This window comes from Hemitrygon akajei, unplaced genomic scaffold (assembly GCF_048418815.1).
Source record: "Hemitrygon akajei unplaced genomic scaffold, sHemAka1.3 Scf000039, whole genome shotgun sequence".
Lineage (NCBI taxonomy): Eukaryota > Metazoa > Chordata > Chondrichthyes > Myliobatiformes > Dasyatidae > Hemitrygon > Hemitrygon akajei.
Genome location: NW_027331925.1, coordinates 6281629 through 6294910, shown reverse-complemented (window position 1 = coordinate 6294910; position 13282 = coordinate 6281629). Strand labels below are relative to the sequence as shown.

The following is a 13282-nucleotide window of genomic DNA, read 5'->3' as shown; positions in this document are numbered from 1 at the left end:
GTGGGCACAACTTCTGTCGCTCTTGTATCACACGGTGTTGGGAAAGGGAGAAGAGAAAATCCTGCCCGGAATGTAGAGCGGTGTTTGCTGACCGCACCCTCAGGGTGAATCGGGCCTTAGCAAATATGACACAAAAAGTTCGGAATCTAAACCTGAATCCGAAAGGGAAGGAAATTAAACTTCACTGCGAGGAACATGAGGAAGAACTGAAGCTGTTTTGTGAAACGGACAAGACACTGATCTGTCTGATCTGTAGAGACGCGCAGGAACACAGAGAACACCGCTTCATGCCGATTAAAGAAGCCGTTAAAACCTACAAGGTAAAACTAAAGTTAATTTAATACTTAACACATTTCCTTTGTCCTACATACCATCACACGAGCCTCCATAACCAACACTTCATTCTTTGCAACTTTCACCATCCAACGGGATGCTACCAGCAAACAAATCTCTCCCTCCAACAGTCCAGACCCACCCCTCCCCACAACTCTCCGCTCTCTATACGGATCGCTCCCCGTACTGTATCGCCCTTATCCACTCGCTCCTCCCCACTGATCTCCCTCCTGGCACTGACACCTGCAAGCGGGACAAGTGCTACACCTGACTCCTAACCTCCTCCCTCGTCACCATTCAGGGCCGCAAACAGCCCAGTTCCTCCCGTTTCTTCCATGGTCGATTGTCCTCTCGTATTAGATTCCTTCTTCTCCAGCCCTTTACCTCTTCCACCTGTCCCCTCCCAGCTTCTCACTTCATCACCCTCCCCCACGTTCCCCCTCACGTTGTCTCACCCGTTACCTGTCAGCTGGTTCTCATACCCAACCTTTTTATTCTGGCATCTGTCCCATTCCTTCCCAGTCCTAATGAAGGGTCTCATCCCGGAACACCGGCTGTTTATTTCCCCTGAATAGATGCTGCCTGACTCACTGAGTTCCTCCGGCATTTTGTGTGATAATCGGGTTTGATCACCTGTTTCTTTTGATGCATCTTTGTTTCTATTTCCTTCACGCTCTGACTTCCAGGATCAGCTAAAATCTTCCTTAGACTCTCTCACAAAAAAAAAATCAGACTTCCAGGAAAAGGAGCAGCAACAGAAAGAGAAGATTTCCGGAGTTCTGGTGAGGCTTCCTGAGCGGAATTTCTGATGTTACTGTCGAGTTTTGCTCGATTTAATGCAGAATAGCCGAGAATCGCAGCTCCAGTGACCTGGGTTCGATCCTGACCTCTGCTGCTGTCTGTGGAGTTTGCATGTTCTCCCTGTGACCACGAGAGACACCGACACATCACAACGACATGCTGGATGAATGGCTAATTACCGTTAACCTTGTAAAGGTGGGGAGGGTGTGCGTGAATCAGATGGGGTTTATGGGTCAATAAGTGAGAGTAGGTTTCAGGAAAATGTGAGTGAATGGTGTTGACGGGAATGCACTCAGAAGTAGCATGGACTCCAATAGACCGAACTTAACGACAAAAGGAAACAGAGCACAGCAATGCAGTATATTAATCTTCACCTTTCATTCAACAGGAACAGTCACACAGCCTTCAGTCCCACATCACATCCCAGTTTGCTGAACTGCGCCAGATTATCACTGAGAAAGAGCAGAGCTTACTCAGGGATCTCAGGGAAGAAGTGAAGAGGATTCTCAATCCAATGGAGAAGAATCTTCGGGAGATTCAAAAGAATATAAGGATTATTCAGGAGGAAATTTCAAAGTTAAAGGAACAGATGGATCAAAAAGACAGTGTGATATTTCTCAAGGTGAGGGATTACATTTTCAATTTATTTCTGTCAAATTGAACTAAATGAACAGTGGTATATTTGAAATAAACACAGCATAGAGGCCAGTTCTAACAAATCAATTGTCGCTGCTGGTGACCTCACACAAGTTGTTATACTTGCATGATGTGCCCTCCCATCACTCCAATAATGACATTTCAAAATGTCCAAGATACGCTTTCAGTCCTTCATTAGCAAAATACAATCTTGAAGCGATCAAACTTCAGGGTAATTCACTGTAAAGTAAGCTGCAACACAGCGGTCAAGAACAGAATGTCATCCGCCCGTCCCCAGCTCAAAACTGCCCAGAACAAAGTACAGAGACGTAACCTTTTAATTTCGCTTTTACCACGTCCCCACTCACGTGACGAGTTACCATAATAAACACCAGACTGGTTATCGTAATAAATACGTAACACAGAATACAATGCAGACAGAAAACAGACGTGTTGCTCCTACACATAGCATTTACAAATGTCAGTAAACTGTTTCTCACCAGACAATTGATGTAACTATTCAGGATTGTTGTTGTCCCATAATAATAAGATTATTAAGGGATTGGACACGCTGGAGGCAGGAAGCATGTTCCCGCTGATGGGTGAGTCCAGAACTAGAGGCCACAGTTTAAGAATAAGGGGTAGGCCATTTAGAACAGTGATGCGGGAAAACTTTTTCCACCCAGAGAGTGGTGGATATGTGGAATGCTCTGCCCCAGAAGGCAGTGGAGGCCAAGTCCCTGGATGCTATCAAGAGAGAGTTAGATAGAGCTCTTACAGATAGCGGGGTCAAAGGATATGGGGAGAGGGCAGGTACGGGGTACTGATTGTGTATGATCAGCCATGATCACAGTGAATGGCGGTGCTGGCTAGAAGGGTCGAATAGCCTACACCTGCACCTATTGTCTATTGTCCCAAAACTGGACTTCCACAACTTCTGTACATCCCAGGACAGAATGCAAATTTCTCTGAAATTATTTACTCTGACCACAACACAGAGTTGCTGTCTGTGTCCTTAATTCTACATAAAGTATCCTCTAAAACTCCCATTAACACCCAGTTCCAGTCATAGGCTGTGAGTGTGTCTGGTGCGGTGGGTGTGAGGGTCTCTCTGTCAATCGGTGAGAGCAAAGAATGTGACCCACCCATCAGACTTCTCTTCTGTATCCTGTTTCCATCAGATTAGGGAATCTTTCACTGTCTCATTATTTTTTGGATAAATTTCAAATGGGATTATATCCCTTTCTCCATTAACAGGCCATTAGGTCCATCTTCTATCAGTTTCCATGCTTCACAATCCTCCACCCACCTACTCACCACACCCAGCAACAGTGCCCGAACTCCCTGGTCCCACACGTATTTATCCAGCCTCCCCATTACATTCAGTCTCTGCCGTTCCATTTCAACCACTCCTGTGGCACTGAGTTCCACATCCTCCTCACTAAATTTCTAGTGGAATTTGTTAAAATCCATCTGGAATTACATCTCCCCACAAGTCTCCCCATAAATAGAGGTACTTTCTCCACCTGCACACAATTAAATCCATTACAGATCTTAAACTCCTCCATCCTATCACACTAACGTCATATCTAGATGAAGGTGCAAACCCTATCCTGTTTTCACTGTAAGTTTCATCCTCTCGGTAATGGTCTGACATTCAGAAATTTTCCCTGTAATTTACCCCGTGGTTCTGTATTGTCCGTGTGTGTGAGTGATTGCGGGAGTGGGAATTTTCAAGACCTTGTAATGATTTGGATGAAATTCAGGATATGGACAGTAAGTCCAAGTCTAATCGGATTTGTGTTTTATTTATTTCAGGAGGAAGCTCGTCGGAATAGGAGGTAGGTCAGGCTCTTTACTGAAACCCTGAATGTATTTGTAAAATAGTTCAGAACAGCAATTTATAACCAGCAGTTTAATATTTACAGGATTAATGACAATGTCCAGGAATTGTCAGTGACAGATGAGACCCTACCGGTTGAAAAATTCGATCACCCCTATTTGTTGAAAACAGTGCTGAGAGAAACGCTTGATGCTATTAATCGAGGTAAAACTTACAAAGATTCATTTCTCCTTGTTTATGAAGCTCAATTTAGTTCCAATTTGAGGCAAAGATTGTCTGAAATACTGGGCTGAAGGGGAACTGAAGTTTATTTCACATCAACCCCACTGACTGGGAGGCATCACTGTCACATGGGCAGCTGGAGATGTCAGACCCCTGGACACACCAGCACAGGGTCACAATACAACCAATACACGGGACTGTCAGATGAACCACTGTGTCCTGATACCAGTCAAATGCACTAACACACCAGGACATGAGTTTGGATCTACCAGAGGAACTGGGAATTTAATACTGACGATAATATTTTAGGGAATAAAAGCGGGTATCAGTGTGGTGACCGGGATTGTCAGGAAAATACACAAGTCCTTCATGTGCCCTGAGAGTGCAGACTCTGACTGACACAGGTCTTCCCCCTTCCGGATCAGCATCTCTCACTGTTGTTAGAGGCAGAAGAGGGGAGTGGTCGTGATCGGGGACTGAATCGTCAGGGGAACAGACAGGAGAATCTATTGATGTGAACGGGACACCCGAATGGTATGTTGCCTCCTCGCTGCCAGGGTCAGGGATGCCTCGAATCGTGTCCGCAGCATTTTAGAGAGGGAGGGAAAAGAGCCAGATATCTTGGTAAATTTGTGACAATGACATTGGAAGTAAAAGCAAATAGGCCCTGAAAATAGAATTTGGAGAGCTTGTTGGAAAGCTCTGAAGCAGCACCCCCAGGGTTGTAATTTCTGGATTGCTGCCTGTGCCACGTGCTGGTGAGGGTAGAAACAGGATAATTTGACAGATAGAGCGTGGCTGAGAAGATGGTGCTGGGGACAGGGATTCAGTTTCTTGGATCATTGGGATCTCATCTGGTGGAGGAATGACCTGCTCAAAAGGGATGGGTCGCACCTCGACCCGAGGGAGAACAATATTCTCACAGAGAGGTTTGATAGAGCTGTTGGGGAGGGTCTGAACTAATTTGGTGGGGGGGGGGGGTGTTGGGAACTGGAGAGAAGAGATAGGACTGATGGTTAAAATGCAAAGATAGCGTGCAGTCAGACTGTCAGATAGGGCGGACAGATGCGAGGACAAAATTGCAGCCAGCAGGGTGAGTATCAGTGCATTAGGGATGCAGAATTAAAAAGGGTAGCAGATACAGTACACAAAGTGTTATATCTCAATGCATGGAGTATGAGAAATAAGGTGGATGATCTTGTTGCACTATTACCGATTGTTAGGTATGATGTTCTGGCCATCACTGAATTTTGACTGAAGGATGGTTGTTGTTGGGATCTGAATGTTCAAGATTACACAATGTATCGGAGGAAGGAAGGAAGGAAGGCTGATTGGGTGGTGTGGCTCTGCTGGTAAATCAGTAGCAAGATATGACATAGGATTGAAGATGTTGAATCTTGTGGGTTGAGGTAAGGAACTGCAAAAGTAAAAATGCCACTGACACCAGTCATATACAGGCCTCACAACAGTCAGTGGGTTGAGGCCCACAGATTACAACCGGAAATAGAAAAGGCTGATGAAAAGGACAATGTTATGATAACTATGGGAGATTTCAACATGCAGGTCAATTGGGGAAATCAGGTTGGTAAAGGATCTCAAGAGAATGAGTTTGTTGAATGCAATGTGATGGCTTTCTAGAGCAGTTTGTCGTTGAGCCTACTCGCGGAACAGCTCTACTGGATTGGGTGTTATGTATTGAACCAGAGGTGAGTAGTTAAAAGAAACCTTAGGAGGCAGTGCTCACAACATGACTGAGTTCAACTTGAAATTTGATAAGGAGACAGTACAGTCTGACGTTGTAGTATTTCAGAGAAGTAAAAGAAATTACAGTGGTTTGAGAGAGGAGTTGGCCAAAGCAAATTGGAAGGAGATGCTGGCAGGGATGAGAGCAGAGCAGAAATGGTGTCAGTTCTGGGAAAATGAGGAAGCTGAAGGATAGATGTATTTCAAAAATTAAAAAAAATACTCAGATGGCAAAATAATACAACCGTGGCTGACAAGGGAAAACAAGTTAATGTAAAGACAAAAGAGAGGGCATACAACTAAGCAAAAATTAGTAGGAAGACAGAGGATTGGGAAGCATTTAAATATCTACAGAGAGGAACTAAAAGGATGATTGGGAGGGGAAAAATAACGAAGAAATTGATTTAAATTGAATTGACTTTATTACTTACATCCTTCATATACATGAGGATTAAAAATCTTTACGTTACGTCTCCATCTATATGTGCAATGTGCAATTTATAGTAATTTATGATGAATTATATGTATAACATGCTGGTCAATATAACATAGAAATACAGTTGTGTTAGCACGAGTTAATCAGTCTGATGGCCTGGTTGAAGAAGCTGTCCCGGAGCCTGTTGCTCCTGGCTTTTAATCTGTGGTACCATATCCCGGATGGTAGCAACTGGTACAGTTTGTGGTTGGGGTGACTCTGGTCTCCAATGATCCTTCAGGCCCTTTTTACACACCTGTCTTTGTAAAATAAGTTAGCAAACAATTTCAAATTGTTTTTCAAGTATTGTAAAAAAAAAACAGACATAAGAGTGGATATAGGACCGGTAGAAAATGAGGCCGGATGTATAATAACGCGGGATAAAGAGATGGCAGATGAACCAAATATTTTGCACCAGTCTTCACAATGGAAGACACTAGCACTGTGCCCGGTGTTGAAGAGTGTGAGGGAAGTGAGTGCAGTTACTGTTACAAGGGAGAAGGTGCTCAAAAAGCTGAAAAACCTAAAGGTACATAAGTCACCCGGACCAGATGAACTGCACCCTAGTGTTCGGAAAGAGGTTGCAGTAGACTTGTGGAGGCATTTCAAATGATCTTTCAAAAATCACTGGACCCTGGCATGGTGCCAGATGACTGGAAAATGGCAAATGTCACTTAGCCCTTTAAGTAAGGAGGAAGGCAGCAGAAAGGAAATTATAGACCAGTTAGCCTCACCTCTGTGGTTGGGAAGAAATTGGAGTATGAGGCTATGGAATACTTGGTGACCCTGGACAAGATAGGACAAGTCAGCATGGCTTCGTTAAGGGAAGATCCTGCCTGACAAACCTGCTGGGATTCTTTGAGGAGACTACAAGCAGGATAGATAAAGGGGATGCAGTGGATGTTGTATATTTGGAATCTCAGAAGGCCTTTGACAAGGTGCCACACATGAAGGTGGTAACCAGGTTAAGAGGCCATGGTATTACAGAAAAGTTACAGGCATGGTTAGAACATTGGCTGATTGGTGGGGAAACAGCGAATGAGAGTAAAGGGATCCTTTTCTGGTTGGCTGCAAGTGACTCGTGCCTCCATTCAGTCATGAGCAGATCCAATTCTTCCGGTCATCCACGCTCCACTGATTTCACCCTATACCCTTTGATGCCCTGGCTAATCAAGAACCTATCTATCTCTGCCTTAAATATGCCTTGGCCTTAACAGCCACTTGTGGCAACAAATTCCACAGATTTTCCACACACTGACTAACGTAATTTCTCCACATCTCAGTTCTAAAAGGACGTCCTTCAATCCTGAATTAATACCCTCTTGTCCTAGAACAGATGGCTTTGTTTCCAAGTTTGCAGATAATACAAAGATTGGTGGAGGGGCGGGTAGTGTTGAGGAAACAGTTAGACTGGACAAGGACTTGAATGAGGAGAATGGGAAGGAAAGTGGCAAGTGATATACAATGTTGGAAAATGCATGGCCATGCACTGTGGTCGTAGAAATAATGTGCAGATTTTTTTTTCAAATGGGGAGAAAACCCAAAAAGCTGAGTTGAAAATGGACTTAGCAGTCATTCTGCAGAACACCCTAAAGGTTAACTTGCAGGTAGAGACAGTGGTGAGGAAGGCAAATCCAATGTTAGCATTCAATTCAAGGGGTTTAGATAGCATTCAATCCAAGAGCAGGGATGTGATGCTGAGGCTTTATAAGGCACTGGTGAAGCCTCACCTTGAGTATTGTGAACAGTTTTGGGCTCCTCATCTAAGAAAAGATGTGCTGGCATTGCAGTAGGTTCATTTCATAAGGATGATTCCAGGAATGAAAGGGTTATCATACAAGGAACTTTTGATAGCTCTGTGTCTGTACTCGCTGGAAATTAGAAAGATGAGGGGGGATCTCATTGAAACCTTTCGAATATTGAAAGTCCTAGACAGAGTAGATGTGGAAAGGATGTTTCCCATGGCGGTGGAGTTTAGCACAAGAGGGCACAGCCTCAAGATTGAGGGGCGTCTATTTAAAACAGATGCAGAGAAATTTGTGCCAGCAGCTGGTGAATTTGTGGAACTTGTTGGGTGTATTTAAGGCAGAGATTGATAGGTTCTAGATTGGACACAGCATCAAAGGTTATGGGGAGAAGGCCAGGTCGTGGGGCTGAGGAGGGAAAAAAAACGATCAGACATGATTGAATGGCGGAGCAGACTCGATAGGCAAATGGTCTAATTCTGCTCCTATGTCTTATGGTGATCAGACCACTACATTGAAGCATTGTGAGAATGAGCTCGGACACACCAACAAGCATTGACATGGGTCAAGATTTCATCTCGGGAGAAGCACACACAGCATAACCGGCCTGGCAAAGCTCCCTCACACACATACACAGGAAGGACTGGCAGATTGTAGTCAGAGCCTCAGCAATGTACGTTGTTATTTCCCTCAGTAACCTGGAAACCAGTCTCTTCAGAGACAGTCATTTATTCATTTAAACAACTCAATCACGTGTGACACACGGCCACAGAAACAGAACAAATTCCCATTTAGGATTGAAATCTGCCGTCCTTACCCAGTCTGTCTGTTCTGTGGCACTGAGCTGCCCTCTGACGTGACGTCACATCAACACTTCACAGACAGACTCCGGGATGAGATTCCTCAGGAGGATGATCTGGGAGGGTTTGACGGATGTTGAACTCACGGCCCACTTCATCAATCTGCAATACTAAGATGTCTTCTTGAGCATGGCCCATTTGTGTGTGTTTGCCCCCTCCCATCCCTCTAACCATTTCCCATCTGTGTACCTGCCCAAATTTATTTTAAAATATTTTATTTTTACCTGTTTCTACAGCGTCTGAGGGCAAATTCCATTTACCAACCTCCCCCTCTCTGAGAATGTTACCCGGTAGACCACTCAGAAAAATTTCCCGTCTCACTTTCAATCTGAGGCCTCTGGTTCTGTACTCCCATTTCTTGGAAAAAGAAACATTATTTAAGCTCCTTATGAATTATTTACTTTGATAAGGGGTCATACCTGAACATCGTACACTACAGCTGAATAGCCCAATCTTATCCACTCTCTGCTTTTAACCCAAGCCCCCAGTCCTGGTAACATCCTCCTGAAGCCTCCTGTCCAGTGTAATGACATCCTCCCCATATTCGGGAACCGGAAATGCAGACAATGCTCCAAGTGTGGTCTATCATCGACATCAAAGGCCTTGCTGAATTTCATGTGGACAGTGTGGAATAGGCTGATGAATACAGGACTGAAGGTGTTTTTTTAGATTGGGACAAGAAGGGCGGCGTGGGAGCTAAATTCTGAAGGAAGGCAGTTCTGTAAAAAACTTCGCATACAAAAACGTCGAGACTGCGCAGGACAGCGCGGAGAGTTTAAAAAGATGACCACCCTATACAGCGGGCAGCGGAGTGGGTGGCAGCAGAGTGTAGGGCTTTGGCTCAACGGGCTTAGGCGGTAACGGGAAGAGGCGAGAGCGAGGCACCGACTCTTTTTCTCCCCTTGGCAAATCGGCCCGACGGACGGGGGAACAGCAGGGCACATTAGCAAACGGTTTAGAAAGTTTGTGTGCTTGGCGAAGTAAGTGGGTGAGTAGACCTATCTTTCTTTGTTTCATTCCTGTAGAATTAGGTAGCATGTCTGCAGGGTTAGTGCTTTGTTCAGGGTGTCAGATGTGGGAATCCTGGGAGACCTCCAGCCTCCCTGATAGCCACATCTGCACCAGGTGAACCGAGATTCAGCTCCTCGGAGACCATGTTAGGGATCTGGAGCTGCAGCTTGATGACCTACTGCTTATTAGAGAAAATGAAGAGGTGATAGACAGGAGCTACAGGGAGGTAGTCATCCTAGGCTACAGGGGTCAGAAAACTGGGTGACTGTCAGGAGAGGGAAGGGAAATGCCCGGATAGTGGAGAGCACCCCTGTGGCTGCCCCCCTCAGCAACGTATATCGTTTCGGATGCTGTTGAGGGGGATGACCTGACAGGGGACGGCCACGGTGACCGGGTCTCTGGCACTGAGCCTGGCGCTGTTGTGCAGGAGGGAAGGAGGGAGAAGAGGAATGCAGTAGTCAGAGGGGATTCCATAGTCAGGGGAACAGACAGGAGATTCTGTGAGCCTGGTAGAGATACCCGCATGGTGTGCTGCCTCCCAGGTGCCAGGGTATGGGATGTCTCGGATCGGGTCCAGAATATCCTGAAGGGAGAGGGCGAGTAGCCAGCTGTCTTGGTACATGTTGGTACCAATGACATAGAGAGGAAAAGGGAGGAGGTCCTGAAGAGAGATTTCCAGGAGTTAGGAATGAAGCTGAGAAGCAGGACCTCCAGGGTAGTAATCTCAGGATTGCTACCTGTGCCAATTGCTAGCGAGGGCAAGAATAGTAGGATCAGGCAGATGACTGCGTGGCTGAGAGACTGGTGCAGGGGGCAGGGCTTCAGATTCTTGGATCATTGGGATCTCTTCTGGGGGAAGTATTACCTGTTCAAAAAGGACGGGTTACACCTGAACCATAGCGGGAATGTTTAATAGAGCTGTAAGGGAGGGTTTAAACTGATTTGGCAGGGGGGTGGTAAACCGGAATGGTAAAGTGGAAGAGGGGGAAAACAGAAATAAATCTAAGATAGTGAGTAGGAAAGATGTCAGGAAGGACAGGCAGGTGATGGGGCAAATTTGCAGCCATTGGGATGAGTTGCAGTGCAATCAAAACAAAGAGTACCAAATACTGGACTTAAGGTGTTATACTTAAATACACACAGCATAAGGAATAAAGTGGATGATCTTGTCGTACAGCTACAGATTGGCAGGTATAATTTTGTGGCCATCACTGAGACGTGGCTAAAGGATGCATGTCTCTGAGAGCTGAACGTCCAAGGATACACGGTGTATCGGAAGGATAGGCAGGTAGGCAGAGGGGGTGGCGTGGTTTTATTGGCAAGAAATGATATTAAATCATTAGAAAGAGGTGACATAGGATCGGAAGGTGCAGAATCTTTCTGGGTTGAGCTAAGAAATAGCAGGGGTAAAAGGACCCTGATGGCAGTTATCTACAGGCCTCCTAACAGCTGCAGTGAGGTGGACTACAAATTACAACAGGAAATAGAAAAGGCTTGGCAGAAGGGCAGTGTTATGATAATTGTGGGGGATTTTAACATGCGAGTGGATTGGGAAAATTAGGTCGACACTGGATCTCAAGACAGAGAATTTGTAGAGTGTCTACGAGATGTCTTTTCAGAACAGCTTGTTGTTGAGCCCACTAGGGGATCAGAGGTACTGGATTGGATATTGTGTAATGACCCAGAGGTGATTAGAGAGATTGAGGTGAAGGAACCGTTAGGAGACAGTGATTGTAACATGATTGAGTTCACTGTGAAATTTGAGAAAGAGAAGCCGAGATCCGATGTGTCGGTATTTCAGTGGAGTAAAGGAAATTACAGTGGCACGAGAGAGGAACTGGCCAAATTTGACTGGAAAGGGACACTAGCGGGAGGACGGCAGAGCAGCAGTGGCTGGAGTTTATGCGAGAAGTGAGGAAGGTGCAACACAGATATATTCCAAAAAAGAAGAAATTTTCAAATGGAAAAAGGATGCGACCGTGGCTGACAAGAGAAGTGAAAGCCAAAGTAAAAGCAAAGGAGAGGGCATTCAAGGAAACAAAAATTAGTGTGAAGACAGAGGATTGGGAAGGTTTTAAAAGCTTACAAAAGGAAACTACGATGGCCATTAAGAGGGAAAAGATGATCTATAAAAGGAAGCTGGCAAATAATATCAAAGAAGATACTTAAAGCTTTTTCAAGTATTAAAAGAGTAACAAAACAGGTGAGAGTGGAGAAAGCACCGATAGAAAATGATGCTGGAGAAATTGTAATGGGAGATAAGGAGATGGCTGAGGAACTGAACGAGTACTTGCATCAGTCCTCACTGAGGAAGATATCAGCAGTATACTGGACACTCAAGGGTGTCAGGGAAGAGAAGTGTGCGCAGTCACAATTACGACAGAGAAAGTACTGAGGAAGCTGAATAGTCTAAGGGTAGATAAATCTCCAGGACCAGATGGAATGCACCCTTGTGTTTTGAAGGAAGTAGCTGTGGAGATCGCGGAGGCATTAGCAATGATCTTTCAAAAGTCAATAGATTCTGGCATGGTTCCGGAGGAGTGGAAGATTGTAAATGCGACTCTGGTATTTAAGAAAGAGGCAAGGAAGCAAAATGTAAATTATAGACCTGTTAGCTTAAGAAATGGTTGGGAGGTTTCTGGAGTCAATTGTCAAGGATGAGGTTACGGAGTCATATGACAAGATAGGCCAAACTCAGCATGGTTTCCTTAAAGGAAAATCCTGCCTGACAAACAAGATAAGAGCCCATGGAATTATGGGAAATTTACATATGTGGATAGATCGTTGGCGGATTGGCAGGAAACAGAGAGTGGGAATAAAGGATCCCATTCTGGTTGTCTGCCGGTTACCAGTGGTGTTCCACAGGGGTCCTTGTTGGGGCCGTTTCTTTTTACGTTGTATATCAACGATTTGGATTATGGAATAGATGGCTTTGTGGCTAAGTTTGTTGATGATACGAAGATAGGTGGAGGGGACGGTAGTGCTGAGGAAACAGAGAGTCTGCAGAGAGACTTGGATAGATTAGGAGAATGGTCAAAGAAGTGGCAAATGAAATACAATGTTGAAAAGTGTATGGTCATGCACGTTGGTAGAAGAAATAAACGGGCTGACTATTATCTAAATGGAGAGAGAATTCAAAATTCTGAGATGTGTTACGAACACTGTAACTGGGTCACTTACCAGCAAAGATAGAGAGGTCGGTTGAAGTCTGATGGTACTATTTTTAACAGTATTTATTGGTAAAAATACACAAAAATAATATCAATGCAAACATACAGATAATATACATCGTCAATACTAAATCTAAAAGTGCGGGTATAATAATAATCAATAAGAAATAACTATCGTTGTCTAGGGGATAATGTATTGTCCGATGGAAATATAAAAGTCACTCAGTTCATGCAGGCTTCAGCATTTGGTTGGAGTCAAGAGAGAGTTTTTAGAAACTTGCCAGCTTTTCCTTTTTATGATGCCGATCCTTCGAAATTTCGTTGGTGGCCTCTTCTTTAGCGAAGCCGTTCTTCCGTGGTAAGGCCCCAATCCCAGGCAACGGGAAAGGACACACGCGAGCCCTCCACCGGCTGTCGCTATTAAACGCTGTCACGGGATTTCT

The 13282-nt window shown here is 44.8% G+C and overlaps 1 protein-coding gene across 1 annotated transcript in view; it reads left to right on the top strand.

Annotated features, from left to right (window-relative positions):
• Window positions 1-5093, top strand: part of LOC140720265 (zinc-binding protein A33-like) — a 37059-nt gene extending 31966 nt beyond the window's left edge. Inside the window, exons 4-9 of the mRNA XM_073035136.1 lie at window positions 257-320; window positions 1020-1115; window positions 1523-1756; window positions 3589-3611; window positions 3699-3817; window positions 5059-5093. Of these exons, the coding sequence (XP_072891237.1) occupies window positions 257-320; window positions 1020-1115; window positions 1523-1756; window positions 3589-3611; window positions 3699-3817; window positions 5059-5093 (571 nt within the window). The remainder of the gene's footprint in view (window positions 1-256; window positions 321-1019; window positions 1116-1522; window positions 1757-3588; window positions 3612-3698; window positions 3818-5058) is intronic.
• The last annotated feature ends 8189 nt before the right edge of the window (window positions 5094-13282 follow it).